The 21,138-nt window shown below is 40.3% G+C and overlaps 1 protein-coding gene across 5 annotated transcripts in view; it reads left to right on the plus strand.

Moving 5' to 3' along the window:
• SLC25A26 (solute carrier family 25 member 26) overlaps positions 1–21,138 on the plus strand; it is an 83,867-nt gene that overhangs the window by 10,429 nt on the left and 52,300 nt on the right. For 4 of the 5 annotated variants that reach the window (XM_052678850.1, XM_052678852.1, XM_052678851.1 and 1 more), the window contains exons 4-5: positions 7,823–7,927; positions 9,320–9,367. The exons of the other annotated variant lie outside the window; for it this stretch is intronic. In XM_052678850.1, coding sequence (XP_052534810.1) covers positions 7,823–7,927; positions 9,320–9,367 — 153 coding nt within the window. The remainder of the gene's footprint in view (positions 1–7,822; positions 7,928–9,319; positions 9,368–21,138) is intronic. 5 annotated transcript variants of the gene reach the window in all.

Consider the following 21,138-nt stretch of genomic DNA (forward strand, 5'->3'; position numbering starts at 1 on the left):
AGGTTATGTTCAGGGTTTGTCAGCTATTTCTGAACTTCTCCGTATGTGAGCAAGCCAGTAATTCTTAAGAGGAAAAGGCTGTAGGAAAGACTAAGGGATCAATTAAAGGAAAATACTCGATAAAATACAGCGTGGTTGAAATTTCCGTGTTCTGGGCCAATGTAACCCCAAGAGACTGAGCACATTGTAAAATACGAGTCATCTTTCAACAGGAGACTTAATGTGTTTTCAGAAAATATTGCCTGTGTTTTCTTGCCTGAAATGTCATTAACGTTTGTCCTCCTGTAACAGTCTGACCCCTCTTGGCTCTTTGGAAACAGTTTTATGCTGGATGAGACACACTGCACAAGTCTGGAAGGGAGCTTTTGCTGAAAGAACTGTTTGGCTGGTGGATGTCATTAGTTCCTTAAGTCTTTTAAAATAGGTTTAGCAGGCTCACAGTGGTGAAATTGTTACAGGGATAGATTGGATCAGGCAGACCGTTCTGTACATTGAATTAAGGCCCTTCCCTTCCTCAGCCTTAAGGCTTTTTGTGTTTAGAAGTGGTAGTAACTGATTCAAGCATCAGCTTGGCTAGGGAAAATGAGGACTGAAACTTCAAAGTTATTCAGCTGTCAGATTTTTGCTGCTCAGGATTTAATTCAACTGTGACTATAGTGAGAAACTTCAAAATCTGTGAGATGCTTGGTCTGTGCTGGAGTACAAGGGAGATATACAAGCAGTGGGACATTTTGCTGAGTTTGAGGTTCAGTTTGACAAAGGAAAGAAAACTCTACAGTGATTAAGCTTGGAAAGACTGATTTAGTTTTGCAGGCTTGTGTTCTACATGATATCTGTAGGAAGTACTCTATGAAGAAATGTTGAGTGTAAACTGTCAGCCTTACAGGCTTTCCCTGTTGTTTGCCCGTTGGGATTGGGATAGCAGAACTTCTTGCTGTGAAGAGTTTCACAAATTCCCACTGTCTGAGTACAGAAGATACTGGTCAGTTTTCCAAGGTGTAGCTGACAAGGCTGATGGAGAGGTAGGCAGGAGGACCACAGCATGAGATTTAGGGCATCCAGATGGACAAAGAGTTCTGGGGGAGGAAGGAGTGATGGGCAAGTAGCCAGCTGAGGACTTCAGGCCACTGGGCTCAGTCAGTACAGCCTACATGAAGAAAGAAAGGCGTGGTGGTGTGGATGATGCTCTGGAGCAGGAAGAAGGGAGCTCTGGAAAGCACTAATAAGGAGGTAGATTAGGTTTGGCAATGATGAAGGGTGAAATAACAGTCTGCAAAACAGTTGTGCAAATTCCAGGTAGTCATCTAAGGTGGAAAGTTGGAGGAAGTTGCAAATGTTAGTGCAGAAGCTCCTACTTTCCAAATGCCAGAGAGTTTCAGACCCTGCGAATGGTATCATCTCTACAGTTGTATGTTTTTAAGCCCTGGGAAGTGCTGAGATCTGAGGGATCTTGCTGGTGAGATTGCTCTTTGAAGAAATGTTTCCTGCCAGCATACAGGGAAACTGCAGTTAAATTAATGAATGCCCTATTGTATCAGTCGGAGGAAAAGAGGGGACAGAGGACTTGGCAGTTGTCTAAACTTTCCCATCCAGGGCCCATTAGTCATAACACATTCCCTCTGTGGGCTTTAAATTAGGAGTGGAGTCACCTGTTTGTGACCCCAGCAGCTTTGCACAGAGCTGAATGTAACTCAGCTGGCAGGGCACATCCATGCTGTGTGTGAGTGTGGGGGGAAAAGTAAGATTAGCATATTCTGAGGTATTATTTTAAAGATGAACACTTTGCTGGCACTTACAGCAGAAACTGAGAGCTGACTATATATTTACAATAGGCAGATCCTGTTCTGTGTGGGGACAATTTCCATACTGAAGTAGGTGTTAAGGCTTCAGTGTTCCACGTCCACTGTGCCTTAGCTGGTAGCAGAGCCTGCTGATAAGAGTGTGGAAGAGTTTACTTGAGCTTGTGATTCACAGCAAATTACTTACATTTTTTGCTCTGTTATAAAGGGCAGCAATTATTTAGCTGAACTGGTGTTTGAACTGCTGCGTGTCTTAATTGCAGCACTTCAAGCTTCTCTGTTTAAAGAAAGTATAAAACCAAATCACAAATGTGAATTTCACTTATTCCCGTTCTTCTATCAATTTTCATGGTGTTGGAAGGCTTAGGCTGTTCATCTTGAGATCTCACATACAGCCTTTGCCTGCCACCTGCACTGTGATCGAATATTCCCAATCCAGCAGTTGTGGCCAGAGTTTAGGTACAGTTATTTGGAGGATGAAGTACTCTGTTAATCTCATAAAAATGCATTGGAAGCACTCACTTTTTCAACTGAACAGAGTCCTGGTGAGCTTTGAAGAACCAAGCATGAATTACAAGCAAAGTTGGGAGAGGCATGGAAAGCCGAAAGTTCAGATTTTAAGCTTGTCAAAAGACTCTGACTTGAACTTAGATGAAATTTTGGGTTTTTTTTTTTTTTTTTTTCAGTTCCAAAGGAAATCTGTGCAGTTCATGATCTTTCTTGTTTTAATTTTACATTCAATTGTCTGAGGAGTGGGAAAGCAAATACGTTCTACTTAAAGGGAGCTTCTGACACAGAAACTGACACGCTTGGATTAAGTCACAGTTATTAACCTTTTTTAAGCAGTGCTTTTCTCTAAAGCAAGCCTGAACTGTAAGGTAGCTTTTGTCAGCAGGAGTGTGGCCAGGGCTAATGCAGAGCAAATTTACAATGAAACTGAACCGAAGGGGGGGGAAACCACCTGAAAATAAATAAAACAAAAGAACAAACAAAAATATTCTCTGCTTCTTCCTCTTGAATTGGATTTTAGAGTTGTTCAGTTTTCTTGGCTTTTCTGCACTATGTTGCTGCAGGTGATCTTTCTGGCCGTCAAGAATAAGGTGAGAGAGGGATTTTCTTTCCAGAATCACCGTGGCCTAAACATATGTCCTTTGATAAGGCACAGCCCCTTCTTGCTCTTTCTGTACAGCAGCTTTTTCTCCTGAATGGCTTAATGATTATCTTGCAGAGGTACTCTGAGGTTTAGTTTAATGTCTTTGCTCTCCAGCTACAAAGTTGTACAGCATCGCACATTAGATTCTTATTAGATTAAGAATTTATGCAAATGATGCTTAAGAATAACTCTTCCCTGGTATGCTCCTTTAATTTTGTCTGAAGCATTAAATTACACTTATATGGTGAACATCAATTAAAGCCTCCACCTGGATAAATCATTGAAGCTAACCTCCTGCTTAGGAAAACAAACATTCTTTATAAATACAACGTTCTGTGTTAGGAAAGTTTTTCTGAAGTGCACCACATGTTTCTGTACCCCATTTTCAGAGCAAACTTCTAAGTCAGGGACTTCACTCAGAGTCATTGAGAGAAGCTTCACCAGGCACTCATAAATTCCAGAACAGTTCTGTCCTTAGACTGCTCTTCTTCCCCTTTGCAGCAGACAAGCTGGCTAATTACTGTGTGGGAAAAACTTGGTCTTGATCCTCACCCACACCCTTGTTAGTGCAGAGAATGGATCAGCTTGTTAGCCAATAGCACATCAAATGCCAGCATCTTGATGGGTTGCACTGTTGGTCTTTGCACTTCGGTCTTTAGAGTATGGATAATCTCTCTTATTAAAAGTGCTCAGACTTTAATGGGAGTCTCAAATTGTGTGAGCCAGATCATCTGCTGTGCTTGATCTGTGCCAGACTGCATAAGGAAATGCTTTTTCAAGCTGCTTCCCTTAGAGGTACAAGGCTGCAAATGGTGTTGTACCAGCTGTGTCCCCAGTTCTGAGTAACACCTGCAGTGCATATACCCAAATTGCCTGCATAAGCCCTTAACAGCAATGGTAACACCTGCTCTGACTTCTCTCAGAGGTTTCTGGATAGATCTCCTGCACAGATCGTGCAACAGGGTTAGTGTTCAAACTAGTATATTTGCTTAATAATAAGTGCATAAATGTGATGCACGAAATATAGTCATGTGGAAAATGGTTATTAGCCTGGAGCATGAAGGATGGAGACAAAAGGTGGATAATCGAAATGAGGTTTCTCATATATTGAAACAAAATGTTTAAATTATTATGTATGAAAAGGCTTTGTGTTGATTTCAATGCATTTCTGAGACTTTAAATGCACTGAATGTTCATCGGGGTCAGTTGAGACATTAGTCAGAGCAACCAGGAAAGTCTGATTCCAACATAAATCTGACCAGGAGATGGCAGCCTTGATGCATGCAGGAAATAGCCAGTAACTAAAACGTTTCTTCCAGAACCGACAGAGAAGAAACTACCTTCATTTAATGGGGAGATAGAATGTCTTAGCAATACCTAGATAAATGCTAACAAAATAATCCTGTTTTAGCTTTTGTCTCCTAACTGGCCATTGCCAGGTAGTGAATTACAAATGTGCTTAGATTTCAGTCTGAATACTTGAGTCATCAGTTCAATGTGGTAATGATTTCAGACAATGATTTTGGACTTTTGTATTTTTGTGTTTTTTTGTTGTTTTTCAGAATTATCTGTAGTGTTAAAAGACTGGGCAGATAATAGATGCTAACGTTGTCACTTCTATATATTTGTTGTGTAAACTAATAACTGGAATTTACAGCTGGAAGCAAAGCTGTTTTCTTCAAGCTTGAATCTAAAAATCCTTCAGCTTTTTTCTTTTTTCCCTTCCTGCCCATGCAGTTTGCTGATGTGTGCACTGGCTTTGGAGGTAGACTGAAAACTGGAGCACTATATTGTAAGACCTGGTAAATAGGGAAGGAGTTCATGGGGAAGTACTCATTTTTCCTCTGAACTAGGATCCTGATTCTCTGTTTCTGCTCCATTCAGCAGATTGGATGAGAGCCTGGCTTCTAAGTTTGCTTGGAGGAATGAGCTTGGCCCTATTCATAGGATGCTGTTGTCAGAGGCCTTAATGTAAGCTGAAGTACCCAGGGGCCCAGTTTTCTACCCCCGCTGTTCCTATCTACACAGATGTCTGATAGAAAGTTAATTAATCAACTCATCCCTGAAAGCAGTAGGAAGTTACCAGGAATGCCCAGAGTGTGTCGGGTTGTACTGTTCCAATCTGTGAAGGCGCAGGCTGTGTGTGTGTGAACAGTTAGGAGTTCAAAAAGAAAATTCTCCCTGGAATCTGAGTGATTAGGGGGTGAATGGGCTCCCACTGTGAGAGGTCGTGTTGCTGTTTGTTTTCCATGTTTCTGTTTCTGCTGTCCAGCGTGTGTCTGTTTCTAGCCCTGCTCCTGGTAGCCTCTGTCTCCTCATGGGCCCTTCCAGGAGTGTTTCTGTGCAGCACTGAGCAGTACTGTCACTGCAGCCAGCAGCCCTGGCTGCCACCAGCACCTGCTGTTGGAACTGACCCGAGGTGTGGGCAGCTATGGGCTGGGGAGAGCTGCCCTTGTGCACCTGAATTATGAGCACCTGCATCATCTACTGTGGATTACAGCGGAGTGAAACTTAGCTCCCTCACTCATCTTATCCTTTTATACTTATGGTAATGTGCAGAGCAACTTATTTAGCTAGCAGCTGATGCAGGTAAAAGCAGACATGTGGAGATATACTGTGGAGCAGCCATGCAATATATCTTTCATCCTTGCTCACGCAGGGGCAATTTGCTTACAGTGTTCAGATATCTGGATACTTAAATAGGTGTTCTCTCAGTGCAGTGTTATCTTAGGGGAGCTTTAGCTAAGAAAGCAAACTGTAGCAATGTGCATTGCTTGTGTTCTTCTAACTTCAGCGCTGCCTGGAAGGCACTGAAGTGATTCAGATCTGAATGTAATGGAATAGAGTTTTTTTGCATCTGTCTGTCCTGATCTGTCACTTTCTTTTACCTCCTGGCCTGAACACATGTGTGAAATTAGTTTTGCATACTTCTGAACTTCTGCATACCTTCTGAAGACCAGTGTTGACTAACATCAAAAGGCTGCTTGAATCGTTGTTGGTAGTAGGGTACACTTATAGAAACAAATAAGGTGGCACACTGTAAGTTCAGGTGCATGCTGAAAATGTCACCCTTCAGCCTGATGTTAGCAGTTGCAGCTTCTGGCTTTTCTAGTAAAGAAGTGCCCTATGGAGCCAACCTGACAGCCTGGATGACACGAGCCTTTATTTCCTTTCATAACAGCACAACGTAATCGCTGGTTTTGTTCTTGTGCAGCCAGAGATTCCCTTCTAAGCTCAAATTCAAATTGGAGAAACATCAAAGGTAAATTGAAATGCAAGGCTCCCCAAGTAGTCCGGGGGAAATGGAGACATCACTTTGTAGCTACCTCTCTCCTGCCAAAACTGCAGCACCCCAGATGTCAGAAAGCCATGCTGTGTTCTCTGCCTGCTCTTGGTCGACTAGATTGTTTTCATCCAAGCCTTTTTAAAGTTTTTCTCCTGCCTCCACTTTTTTTTTCTTTTTAAGGAGTAAAAAGCTAATATAAGGACATGAAGTGTTATGAAGCATGAAGTTCTATAAATATTTATGCTGAACTATCAAAGAACTTGACAGTTCTTATTTTCCTGACATATTGGGGTCACTTGTTATTTTTGACCCTGAGAATTGAGGAGCACCGTAGTTATATCTGTTTGTAATGACTTCTGGATATTGTCTGGTAAACTTCTAGGAATATAAAGGGATAACAGACTTTTTCTGAGTCTCTTTGTGAAACTGTAACTTAAACTTTACGCTGTGTTACTCACAAGTGATCATTCAAGTTACTGTAGCACTTGTGTATCTGTACAGTGTGGCAGGATGTTTCTGCTGCATGTGTGGGTTGAAGTGAGTGGCTTGGTTTGCCATTGCACACATGCAGATTTCTCCTAGGTGACCCTTAATTTTAAGCACTCAGTGATCACCTTCCCTTCTCTGAGCCAAATCTAGCACAGCAAGTTGCTGACCCCACGTGAGATGGGACTGATGAGGTGTAAGGCCTGGCGAAGGGCTGCAGTTTCTGTGGTGTTTGGCCACCAATCCCAGCACTGTTTGAAGCAATCTCTGCTATCAGAGGAAAACAGCAGCTCTTCCTAAATGGTTGTGTGCTGGTAACCAAGCATTTTTCTAAAGATGAAGCTTGTAACTTTTTGGCATCTCAGTATCTTCATTTCAGAAAATTATGTTCACACAACCTTAACTCTAGCCTGAAATCATAGCAGTGAATGCTTAAATACTGTGCCTAATGTTCTCAGTAAAGCCGAGAGCTAGTTAGGTTATGTTATATTATTATGCAGAAACTAGTTTTGTTATTACACCCAGCAAAATGTGCCTTCCTTCCCTAGTTAATTGCACAGAAAGAATGAGTCCAATGCTTCACTTTGAATGTAACCCAGGGCTTGTTCTGTGTTCAGCCTTGAACGTGTTGTGTGCATCTGTTACCAACTGGAGAGTCTCTCGCTGTCAGTCACTAGGGGGCACAGTGGAACTATCGAGGACGTTTGGTTGTTTAAGTCCTAAGTCTCTAGATGAGGCCTGTGAAAGCTGGGGAGAACTTCCTGTGCCTGCTGAAAGGCTGGGAAATTCAAACTGTGTATTTTATCGGTGACTTTCTTCATCTTCACCTTCTTCTGTCTTGGAATTTAAAATCTGAAGTGTTATTTCCAAGGGTACTTACACTTTTCTGTTCATACAATGTTTCTTCAGGAAGTGTACAGCTTTGAGAACAAACGCATCAGCTCCTTATGAGCAGCTTTTAAGTTCAACTCATAATTACAAAAAACACTTCTCAGTTTCTCAGGTTTCTGTACTGGGAACAAACTCCAGACGTATCTGTGAAAGAGAGAAAGAGGCAGCAGAAGAAATTGCTGTCTGAGCATTATTGTTCTTTTGCAGGTTGCGTGCCTCATACGGGTTCCATCTGAAGTTGTCAAGCAAAGGGCCCAGGTTTCACCTTCTGCTGGAACCTTTCGGATTCTTTCCCACACGTTGTACCATGAGGTGAGTTCAGAGGCACATCTCTAGGGAGTTGCTTCGTTCTTCTCACTGATGCTATACGTGTACAGGAGGATTTCTTCAATTTTGCTGCAGTGAAGTGCTCTCCTGGTATTTTTCCATCAATTCTTTTGTTGGTAAAAGAGGTAGACAGCATATGTGAGGAAACCTGACTTCCACCTTCCCCCCATGTGTGTGCACTTAAGCATGCACACTTTAAACAACTTCTTTTTTTTATATTGGGTGCCTATGTAAGAGGCAAGGGGAGGTAAGAAGAGAGGAGGAAGGGGCAAAAAAGCATCCTCAAACTCTATTTGGATGTATATAAATGGTCTTTGTCTGGGACAGCAGGACATCAAGTCTGTGTATTTAGAGTCTTGGATGTAGAACAGACTTTGGGAGGGTGTTCTAGAGGCACTATTTCAGAGAGGCTCCTTAGGAGAAATGAGTATTCCTTCCAGCATTGATAACTTAAAAAATAATATGTATATATATTAAAAAAAGATTTTGTGATGTTTTCAGTAGTTATGCTGTTTATTGTGTAAAAACTATTCACCACTGTTTTTAATGAGTCTCATAAGGGGCATTTTTCAAGCTGTATTCCATAAGAAAATGGCTTCTGAAAATACATTATACAAATTTCCATGTAGAAAAACCAGGAAAAGGAAGACATAAATATGACTCTTTAATGGTCCATTTGTTGTTTTAGTTGCTTTTAAATGAAAACTGTTGTGATAGCCCTGCACGAGAGGATCCCTGGAGCTTAATCTGTGATTTGGTCATTCTGTTCTAGAAGGTGGTGCTCTCCAAATTGTGTTCTTTTCCCTGTCTTTGCTGCTGACCAAAGAACTGCAAGACTTGGAAAAAATGCACAAGGAATTGTCCAATAAGATATTAATTGTGCATGTACTTTTCAAGTGATTTTTCACTGTTTGTTGTTCCCAGCTGGTTAAAAATGCAAAGTATTTGTCTTGGTAAAATCAAAGGCAAGGAGATGGATATAAGTTGTCATCTTAAGTTGTCATCAGGCTACTGAAGTGGAAGAGGAGTAGCTTCAAAATGTGTTAGATAATGGATACTTGCCTAACATCAGGCAAGTAGAGTTTGATGTAATGTTACTGTGCTATCCTGCACTTCTAGTTTTAACTGTAGGGTATATTTTCTTCTCTATCACTGATTATTCTGGACAGTGCTCTTTGAAATGAGCATAAAACCCACTAGCACTGTAAATGAGAGAATACAGTATACATAAATATGTTATAATCAATACAGTCAATTTGTAGAAGCTCAGGTCTGACACCTGATAAGGCTGCAATACTTGCTTTGTAATCACCAGTAAATTGTGGTCTCTGGCAAACTAATTCTCTCTAGCTGATGCTTTCTTTTGTTGGTTTACAGGGTATTCAAGGACTTTATCGAGGTTATAAAAGCACGGTATTAAGAGAGGTAAATACACTTGTCTTTTTTAAGCATTGATTCCTTTGCCTTGCTTTTTTGTTTACTAACAAAAAGTAATAGCAGTACAATTGAGTTCAGTTGCTCTAACCGTAATCTGTAAGTATAGCATATTTCATTCTAGGTGAGTTACCAGCCTCTAATTTAAATAGACTCTGATAATGTGCATTAGAAGGACCTATGATACACACATCTACTCTGCTGTCACTTGCTTCTGTTCCTGCTCAATTGTTGCAGTGTGGAAATGTATATGTTAATGTGATGAAAACCATAAAGTACTGGAAACTTCCTTGAATCTTGTGATTGCATTTTGTGAAGTATGAATGCCAAGAATGGTGAACTGGTGGTGTGAAGCCAAGTTTGGCACAGACAGATTTAGACTTTCTTTAAATGTCTTTGCCAGTGGGTGCCAAGAGATTTTGTCATCTCTATAGAGGAAGGATTGTGCACACTCTTTTTCCTCTGCCCTCCAAATGTGTGAAAGAAATGCCATTAGTCATCCAGTCTGTGGATGTGATGTGGTATTACTTAAAGTCAGGAGTACTTCTCTATTGGCAAAAAAAAAAAAAAGCTAAAAATATGTTGGCATTCTTGACAGAAAATAGTTTCTAAACTTCAAGTCTCTTCATAAATGTACTACCCATTGCAGGCTTAGTGTTGTGCAAGTGTTTGATACCCTATGTGAACTGAAGAGACTCATTACAAAAGAAGTAGAAAAGCTCACTTGTAGCATTTCGTTGCCCTGGTTTGGGCACGCTGAATTTGATGTGTGGGCAGAGGCTCTGATCCTGCTGTTGTTGGTTGTGTTCCCTTGTGGCTTCAAGTTGTGAATTTAGCTTTTGTTGGTGCTTTCTCATGTATCTGGAACTGTGGCAACTGAGGTCTCCCCACAGGAGTCTCCATGCAGGCTGATGGCATTTGCTTCTCTGACTTCAGACATTGAATATGGGCATCTGAGTGACTTCTTAACAACTCTTGTTTATCACATCTTATTAGCCCTTATGATTTCCTTGCAACTTTGTTTTGGGTTTGTTTGTTTTTATATAAAACGTTTCCTAACAGTAACATTTCTATAAAATATACATGGTCTTTTCTGGGCTGTTTCATATTAGTCAGTGTGCAACGATTTCTTTTGTCCATTGACATACACCAGTGCATCCAGCACTGCTTAGAAAATGGTATCTCAGGAGGTCATCTCTTGACAAAGTAGAAGTTGCACCTTGAGTGCCCTTAAATAAAGAGACAAGGTGTGCTGCTTTTGAAAACATAGCAGCTGCTTCTCATAAAGTGTTCTTTACTTACTGTGCTCAGTGTGAAATGTGGAGATTTGTTCTCCTCTTATATAACTCAACCGAATAAGTCAGATTTGGATTATTTTTTCCATTTTCCAGACCTGTTGGCTCTGTTACATTGATCACAAAGCTAACTGCAGAGGCTTTTAAGCCTGTATTCGGTAGCTCTACTTTAAAAAGCCTTTCTTCATACTGAAAACTGTTTTTAGGCCAGATCTTGTTGCAACGCAGCATAAAGATGGATATTGCCTAAAATAAGAAATCCCACATTTAGTGTTTCCTAAAGTGCTGAGAAATGACAATGCACTGCAGTTTATTTGAGCACTTCTGAGTGTTTCAGAAATTAGTTATTTTTGCAGAAATGACACCTGCTTTTGTGAGATGCAACCCCCACCACAGCTTCATCCTGTACTTATTTTCTGGCTCACTAAACATGTGTTGTTCGCTCCGATTTCAGTTGAAGATGGGCAAAAAAAAGGCCAGCGAGTCTTGATTTCTCTGAGGAGTTCTGAATAAATGAATAAATTTGGATGCCATTGAATACAGATTTTGCATACTAACAGGTAGATAAAACACATGGTTACAACTGGGTACTATTCTCCTTAAAATTTGTTTTGACATATGTCAGGGTGGTAATTAATTTGCAGATCATATTCATGGCACAGTGTGTGACCCTGCAGAGATAACTTTGTTTTCTCAAAACGGCAGCACTTTGTTGGAAATTGAATGGGGTCCTCTCCATTACGTCTGTTCATAAAAGATCCTTCAGAACTGATTTGTGTTGAAGTATTGCTTTTTGGGTAAATCTGTCCAATGGAATGAGAAATAAATGATTACCAAGTGAAATGTGCTTTCTTTTCAAAATGAAACAAATTGTAAGTGATATTTTTAAAAATAAAATGAAATACAGCCTTTGAATTTAACACCCTGTTAAGACCATTGCATTTTTAGACACAAACTATTGTAAAGCAATATCCAGTAAGAACTGAGTACTGAACTTTCAGCTTGAAATAATGCAAGCCCCATGTTTAATCTTGATATATTTCCCCTCCATTTTAATACACTTCTTTCTTTAAGGAAAGGCTCTATTTTCAGATAAACATCTATATTCATTATTGGACTCATCCTGGTAGCTGCATAGCATATGGAGACTCAGCTGAATTTTATGCTTATAGATTTCATTGGTACGTTTAGGTTCTTTACTTAGGCAAACCCCTTTGTTTAGTTCCAGTGGAGTGCAGTTTTGGTTAGAAGGATTTCAGTGCACAGCTTTTCATTTATAAAAAAGTAATAGAAGCAGCTGTGGGTGCTGATGCTTTGAAAACAGTGAGCTGCTTGACTGACAAAGTTACTGAGCCAGATTTTAAGAAAGGTTTAATTGGTGCATCAGGGTAAGGTTTTGCATCTTGCATAAAGCAGGTCTCAGTGCCCGGACAAAGATCTGTTTGCCAGCTGCTTGGAAATGAGTCTCATTGTTTATAAAGGCAATGCAATCTTGAAATCTCTCCTTTTTTTTCCATAGTGTTTGTAGATCTTTTCAAGACAGACTTACTCTGTTCTAGGTAACTTGCATTAGCTGTTGTGCTGCTTCTCTTCTGGTGTGGTAGTTGTTTCCTCATTTGATTTTTTTTTTTTTTTTTTTTTTCATTTATGTCTCCTCCTTCTCATCAGGCAACTTTCTGTGCAGACAGATAGTAAAAAAAGATAAAAGATAGCTAAATGTACATATAATTCCAAATAGCATATTTGGGTATAGCTTTGTTTGAGTTAACCTCTGTGGAGAACAAAGCATGAGTGCATGCTTGGAAGTTTTGGCCGTGCCTTTTTCACCTACTCTGAACTACCAGCCCTAAAATCTAAGTGGGATCAAGGCATGGAGAGTCATTCTGTTTGCAGTGGTAGCCTTAAAGACGCACCCATCCTCTATGAGGAGATTCTTTGTGACAAAGCACAATATGCCAGTACGGTTATTCAGTGCCTGACTAAGACTCTGAATAAATGGTAGAAATTGGAGGCTGTGAAAAGATGTGGAATTCTCATGATGTCATTTCCAAAGCAAATCGAAGTGAAAATCGTCCTTTCCTGTGGACAAAGTGTACCAGCATGCACTGGTGTGGAAACTGAATCATGCTACCAAGAGCAGGCAATGAACAGGTAAAAAAGGTGTTCATGTTTTCAACAAGAGAAAGTTGGTTTGCACAATCTTCTGCCATCTTATAATGAGACAGGAGTAGTGGTAAATGCACTGTAAATCCTCTAGAATTTCTTAATGGGGATGTATTTCTGCTGCTGAGATCTTATATAAGCAAATGGAGCCAGATTTTTAATTCCTGCATAATTCATTTTATTAACTATGACCAAGTAGAACATCTGTTAAAATTCCATAATGTTCAGTTCATGGGAAAAAGACAGAAACCCATGAGTTCTCTTTGGAGTTTTTCCATTTCCATTAATGCTACAGGACTCTAACAGATGTCTTAAAGGATGTTATTATGAATGAGAAGACAACACAAGAGAAAATGAAATGCCTTGTCCAGTTTCCCCATGCGCAGTAGCTTGTTGGGCACTGAGTTACTTTACTCCTTACTTATCTGTATGTTCAGCTTTGTACAAGCAGTGCCACAGTGAAACAGTGTCTCTTCTGCTGTGGTACTGTGGAAGTGTTTGGGAGAACTGAGTGGCTGTTTTGTGTGGCTTTAATTTCTCACTTCCAAAGACAGGGCAGATGGGCAGAGCCCTAGCCCAAAAGAAGACTGGGAAGGAGTTAAAATGCATACCAAATTATTTCTTTATAGACAGAGGAGGTGGGGGACTGAATCTTTAGAAGGCACTGATGACTTGAAAGGAGGAACTTGAAGGAAAATCACTGACAAACAAACAAAAAAGTCTACTCTTAAATGACTTGCCTCTCACTTTCTCCCAGGTAGCATCTGAAACAGCTGGAAGCAAAATGAGCCTTAAAGATGCACCTGCTCCATTTCCCAATATTTCAAGTTCTGATGAACAAAGGATGCTGAGGGGGTTCCATATAAAAATATGGAACCCAGCTGAGATATACTTAAACATTGTTGACCAAGCCAGAGAGGGAGGCTTTGAGGACGGAGCTCAATAGAGAACAGTCTGCAAACAGGGATCCTAGTTTGTTTATCCACTAGAGGTAGTTCTGCATGCTTTTCTTCTGTTAGAATGTCTTTGTATGAATATTCCTGTTCTCTTAGCTGTTAAGTTGTTTTTTTGTTTTTTTTTTTTTAAAGTCGATCTCTGTTGCTGTAGGACATAAAGAATGTTATTAAGATGCTCTTTTTCTTGCACAATTGAATCTTTGATCTTCTATCATTCTCTGTATTATAGAGCAGATGTCGACAGAAATAGGCAAACAGGGCACTATCTTAATACAATATTTGGAAAAAGAAACATCCTCTCTAATGAAATATGTGCACTATCTGCCTTCTGTTACCTTCTGAAAAACTGGGCTGGCTTTACTTTGTTTTGTGGTTCTGGAGATTTGCCAAGACACCTTGCCAGGCAGGATCCATAAGCCTGGGCGTTTGACTTCTGCTGGGCAACCGGCCTTTCTTAGGCTTCAGTGTTTCTGTACAAAGCAGCAGCCATGGAAGGGGTGGCAACTATAACAACTGATTAAGTAGCTAGTCCTGCTTTGTGGAAAACCATGCAGCAGTTATGTGAGATGATTAATAGGAGGACAGTTGGGGGGGGTGGGGAGGGGCAAAAACCAAAACCCTCTGCATCCCTCCCAGCTCTTTACCCCTTTGGTTTTTTTGTAGGTTTTTTTGTTTGTTTGTTTGTTTTGCAAAGTGTATCACATACCTGGTAGAACACTTGTATCTTTCTAGATTGTTTTGGAAGGTAAAGAAGGATTGAAAGGGATTATTGTGTGTAAGAGCAGGAGGCAGCTCCATGGATTGGTGTAAGGGCTCATGGCCTGGAACCCCAGTGGAAGTAAAGAAGCAGATCTCCTGTTTTTGTGGGTTGTTCTACGTATTCATTGCTTTCTCCCAGTAAATGCAAGAGCAGTATTTGGAAATGAAAATGGAAATCTAAAAGGACACATAAAAAATACTTCTGCAGATTGCAAAATAAACCTGCTTTTTCTGATTTACTGTTTTTTGGGAGCCAGGTTATGTGACTTGCCTGAAAGATAAATGAACTTGCCAGGATGGGCAGAGATGGAGAGTAAATTTCTTATTGTAAGGTATAGGGGAGAGTTGTTTGTTCGTCAGCTATATGCAGTGATCTGGGACTTCTTCCAGTCAAATGCCCTCTTTTCCACAGCCCAGTTGCAACATCCGTGTTCACTTCTTCTAAGGTTGAGTGCAACCATTCTTGCTGTCACTATTTACCAATAGTGCTTACAGTTGTGGGGTCCCTCAGACATCAGTGGATATCTTCCGATGAAGAGACTTTCTTATCTGTGGAGTGTACTTGGAACGTACAGCCTTGCATGTGGGGTCTGTGAACAGACAGAATGTTTCTGAAAACTACATGCACTTAAAATGGCTTATGTGATTTGATAATACTGATTCTTTTCAAATTAAAGTGTATGCAAGTGGAGTCTTGCAGGAAGCATATTTTACTTCATGCTTGAAATTAAAGTACTGTTTCCAGACCTTCTCAAAGCAGATTACTGAAGCGTTCTTACAAGCAATGTTTTCTGCAACATTCATGATGTAGGAATGTATTTTGTGGGTCAGTGGTGACATTGTGGGCAAGAAAAAGTTGGGAGAACGCCGAACTTTGTTCTGGTTTTCTCCATGCTATAAGGTTTTTGTTGCCATTTATTCATTGGTTCTTAAAGAATCTAAGAACTGTATTTTTTTATATTGGTAATGCTTTTTTTGTTTTTGGCATTGGTTTGAAGAACGTATTCCACATGCTATCTGTAGAAGAGAATGTTATATGAATATTACATTTCCCTGCTTTATTTCCTTGCCTAAATAAATTCATCTGTGGCAAAGGATTGGGAAGTAGTTACAAATCCCTCATGAAGGGGAACACATGGAAATAAACCCTTTCCCTGACATGAATGGGTGACTGTAGCAGGAGGGAGGACAGGCAGCAGAAGACTCCTTGTGGTTTAAAAAAGAAAGAGCAAAAAAGGCTTAAAGAGACAAAGGTAGTAGGTAGCAAATAGAATTGATTATAAGAAGCACTTTTTAAAAGTATGAAAAAGAGAATGCTATGTGGTAGTGTAACTGAATGAACAACATTGAAGCTTTCCAAGGCAAATTAAATATATTAAATGCATAACTCTATCTTCAGTTATTGTAGCTGATAACGTGACACTGGAGTCATGTCACGTCTGGTAGGGTTGGATAGCTGTGCCTACTTCTGTAAAATTTGGCTGCCCTTAACACTTGTGACTGTTTAAGAGCAAAATGAAAGAATTAAACAAAAATTCGTGGAATTTTTGGCTGAGTGGTTGATTTTGATTGCTCAGCTACATTCCACTATGGGCAACTGTATTTTGTCTGTCTCAGTTCTTTCTGCAGTTCGAGTGGCAGACAAGACTTCCTGTTTTACTGAGTTGTACTGCAGTCCTGCAGATGGCTGAAGAGTTGCCAGGCTCTATCTGGTGAAGACTGCATTTCATTTGTGGGTGAAGCAATTTGTGTTTGTGCTGAAGCAGGTTGTTATCTAACCATAAAAAAGATAGGAGTGTGTGTGGCATGTCTGTTTATATAAAGTCTGCACAAAGACATGTGCATGCATATACATGTAAAATATGACTTTGTTTTTAATAGAACCTTGTGAAGGGTTTTGTACTTTGTAAGGCAAATGGTCATATAGGCATGTATGATCGGTCTGGAATAACAAGCAGGTTAGCAATATGGAACTGGCTTTTAAGGGTGAAATTCTTGCCTAAAGTAGACAAAAAATGACTTTCATAGCGAGAGATTTCCTTGCAGAATCGACCTGCTGTCAGCATTAACAGCAGTTGTCTGGTTTTTGTACTTTTGGCTGCTGTTACCTGGTTTCTTTGCATCTGGTGAAGAACAGAAGAATCATCAATCCAAGATGAAAAGCTTTTCACCAAAATTCCTCGCATGATGTTATCACAACCAGGAGTTCTGCTTTAATACAGTGTCTGTGGTCAAGAGATGTGCATGGGGACCCAAGGGTGTAGTGGGAGTCCTGGGCAGCAGGCTTGGTGTGGGACCAGAGCCCAAGTTGTCTGCTGCTTTCTGCTTGGCCTGGAGCTCAGCACTGGCTGAGGGCCTCTACTACTTGCAAGCCTCCAGCCACAAGTTGAGCAGGGACTGTTGTTTTCTCTCTTTTATCAGAAAAATGATGTTCTTCAAATTCTGTGATGAGTTGAAATTAGATGAGCAAGAGGGAGGTCTTGGGCACTGACACATGAGCTCTACTGATTTGTTTAGGGAGGTCGGTACCTCTGTGGTGCTGGCTTTGGGGGAAGCCTTAGCCTTTGAATTACCATTTGTGCAGATTATCAAAGGCAACAGAGATAATGATTTCTCATCTGTAGGTACAACAACAGAATTGGAGGGATGTAGCTAAAGCATATATAAGAGAGGAAGGAGATTAAAATTGGTGCTGCTGAAAGCATGCTTCATTTAACCACAAATAATTCCACCCAAACCTTGTGCATTGCTGGATTTTGTATATATATCCATATACATGTGTAATAGATACATGCACGTGTATATTTGTATAATGCTTGCTCTGTTACATCATGTGTATGTAACATGTATATATGTGCACACGTGTAAGTAGGCGATGAGAAGCTGAAATCAAAATGCAAAGACTATAGGTGAAGGTTGGGGGGGAAAAGGGGGTGGGAGGAATAAAAAGACGACCAGTAACAGAGCTTGTGTAGTTTATCACTTATGTAGTTTATCACAGTTCAGATAATGTTGTGGAATACTAGCTAGAGAGGTCTTGGGTCAGCTGGCTATGAGAATAATTCTTTGCAGTAGTTAACACAGAGTCTAACTTATTGTCTGGAAAGAAGTAGGACTTGATCTCAGTCTTGTATGTGAAGGACAGATGACTCCTCCCGAAAAAAAGAAAATGCTGAAAGTCATACCCAGCTACAGAACATACCAAGGGCCAAATTTAGCTGGTTTTAGCTAACTGAATAGGACAAACAACTTTTTTTTTGAAGGGAAATGTTGAGAGTGCGCTAGCAATCAATCCTTACAATAAACATTTTGTCTGGCTGATGGCAAAGGAGTTAATTTTGGGCATGGGAACTTTTGCTTCTATTTAAAATAAATTAAAAAAGGAGCACAGTGACCTTTCTTCTGTTCCTCCCTTCCTATGGGCCTGTTGACTTCAGTGCTATGAGCAGCCGTACGCTAGAGGGCACACAGCACCTGTGATTGCAGCAGTGCTTATTGCAAGGGAATCGAGCTTGGGATGGTCTGAGGATCTTGGAATTGACTTTGCTTTAAACCTGCTTCTCAACCCGCTGCAAAGGGAATGTGAGGAGTAGTCCTAAATTTCATGGGACTAACTTGTGTTACTAAATGAAGTGAGATTTAGTTTGGAAGCGATTTTAACTTTGATTAGGTTTTCAAATGGCATGAATGAATTGAATAGGATCCTTAGGTCTGTAGCATTCCTCCCCTGTATTCCTTCCCTGTGAAATAAAGCCTGTGTGGTTGTAAAGAAGAGAATGTAAGCTCTGTCATATTTGAGATAATCTCCATGTGATGCGTATCTTAATTTGAGAATCCCACTGGGAAACCAACAGTTATAAGAAAAATCTTTTTAAGGATAGATAGCAACCTCTACAGCAGTGCAAACTAGAGGCTGCTGCTTTTTGTTTACTTGCTTGGACTTTGTTTTAGTGTTTACTTCTTGTTACTGAGTGGCTAGTTGGAATTGTGCAGATGCACAGAGCATCCCATGGAACAAGAGAGGAGTGGCATTTGTTGTTGGGACTTGAGAGATGCATGAACAAAGCTCATGCATAAGCTGGGTCTGTGTTGTGTATGGGATGCTTCCATTCAGGGATCTCTGATTTGAAGGAGCAGGATGGCTGTGGTCTTCCTGCTAGGAGAAAGGGCTCTTTGCATGGGCTGAAGAACTGGAGTTGTAATGGGAGAGCATGCAGTCACTTCATATATAGCTGGAAGTGCTTGTGGGGGATGGAACAGGAGGGACAGATGGTAGCATGACTTTCATTACTTTTATAGAAATGTAGGCAAAGCAGGCCCAGTGAGTATACTGCGAATGGAAATAGCATTATTAAACCAGGCTCTTATCTCACTTTTATTTTTCTGTTAATTTTATAGAAGCTAATAAACTGTAAGCTCTGCGAATTTTCTTCTTATGCAAGTTGAGTAAGTGAAAACTGTATTCTTGCTTTTTTCAAAGCCAGCAGGCCTGGCTACAATAAGTAGAGCTTGGCCTGAATGTTTTGGCTTCATGCTGCAGATACAGGAACTGTCAGGTCACTGCCAGATCTGTCTGTCCCAGGCTTTAATCTTTTCAAGCTGAAGACTGCTGGTGATACATGTGGGTGAATTTCTGTCATGAGTAAACTGAGGCCTGTGAATGTTCTCTCTCTCTCTCTCTCTCAAAAAAAAAAAAAAAATATATATATATATATAACCTAGGGTGGTATTTCTGTGTTCCAAGGAAGTAACAGCCAGTATGTTGTACTCTGTATTTGCATTTGACATCATACTGTCTCTTAACTTTAAAAGAGAAGAGCTGATAAAGAAGTATCCATATGTATCTGAATAAGCAATAAGCTCATACCGCTGTGGGAGGTTATCTCCTCCATTTTTGTTTTTGCTGATACGAAATCCTGAAGTACAAGAAAGCATTTTAGGAGTCTCATTAAATATAACACCATGAAGCACTTAACTGAATCTTGTCTTGCTGACTTTAATGTACCAAATGCCAATTAAGGCAAAATTTGGCCCACTATACTTTTGCCACTGGCTACATACCTCACAAGTTTGGGGTGGATTTTTTTTCTCCTTTTTCTCAAACTCTCTCAGCATTTTGCCTTCTGGCCTATGCAGCTGTGCTGCTGGTATAGCTTCTATTTCTGGAAATGACCCATGCGGTTAGGTCAGTTTGTTTTAGCCTTGCTCCTTGTTGCTGAAGTAGAATAGCACATTTCCCCTAACTGCATAAAAGTCAGGGTAGACAATCTTGATAACTATGATTAATGGGCCTCTCTGCTTTGCTCTGCAGCTGAAGGCTCCCGGAGATTGTGTCAACTGGGCTACAGCTCCCCAGACCAGCTTTTACGTAGAAATCATAGCTCAGGTTTGATTATGCTGTTATGGATATTTTTTGTTCGTAGCCTTCGCTGTGGAGAAGTCTTTGCACCAGGAATATGGTAATGGAGTTTAGAGAGGTGATACTGGCATGAAAAGTGTCTTGCTGTTACCTGGTGGTTTGTGGACTGCATTTCCTGTGGCTGAAGTTTACTCTACAGTTAGCATGCTGTTCTAAACCTCACTCTGATCAGCATGCTAGGAGCTGTGGTAGTAAATGGTAGTAAGTGCTGGTAGCTTCCATTGTAGTTGGCTCAGTACAGTGAGTACATTTGTGAATTACATTTGTGTTTTGTTCAGTAACATGGCCTTATCTTTATCAAGTTCTATCAATACTATATTTATCCTTCATGTTGTCATTTTTGTCAGAGAGAAAAGCAAAGAAAGTGTCATATTATCCTGATGAAAAATGTTGTCCAGAGACTCCAGCAGCTGTGTAACTGCTTCTTCAGAAATAAGGTTAAAGAATATAGGGAAGGTGGAGGGGGACAATGATGTAAGTAGTGATTAAAAAAAAAAAGTGTGATTGGCATCAAGAAACATTCAGTGTGCACCTCCGTTCATTTGCAAGCACCCATATTAGTGAGAGTACTTTGCAAACTGTCCTTGAAAATCAGAGGCTCAGCTTGCATCCTGCATGCGGGAAAAGCTGGCTGCAGCACAGGCTGAATCCATCCAAGCCTTCCTGGAGACTGCTCTGCAATTGTAATTGCAGGCCTTCTGAAAGGAGCACACAGCCTTCCCAATAATTGAATACAAGTCTTAATAGCAAATAATCCTCTTGAAGTTGTGTTTTCTTCCCCCTGCTGCAATCAAAGGAGAGCTTTGTTAAAGCATTAACGAACAAATTAGCTGCTAAATACTGGTAATAACCTATTTCCTATAGATTGCTTTTTAATTATACCCTAAGCTGTGTGATTCCTGAAGTCACTTCTTTGGCAAACCAGCGTTTGTGGACATTTCAGACCATTGTAACTAATTGGCAAAAAAATAATTCTAAAGGTTATTATTGGTGTCAGAACACACTTTTCTGGTATGTTCCTATCTTCAGAAGAAACATGTTCTTAGTGGTTGTTTTTTCCCATTATTAATAATTTAATTTGGACCTATTAGGCTGCGGTGTGAGATTCTTGTTTTAATTTTACTTCCATCTTCAGAAAACTCAGAAAAACCCTAATTTGATTTTTTGATA

The sequence above is a fragment of the Tympanuchus pallidicinctus genome, unplaced genomic scaffold (genome assembly GCF_026119805.1).
Source record: "Tympanuchus pallidicinctus isolate F22 unplaced genomic scaffold, pur_lepc_1.0 scaffold17, whole genome shotgun sequence".
NCBI classification, from domain to species: domain Eukaryota; kingdom Metazoa; phylum Chordata; class Aves; order Galliformes; family Phasianidae; genus Tympanuchus; species Tympanuchus pallidicinctus.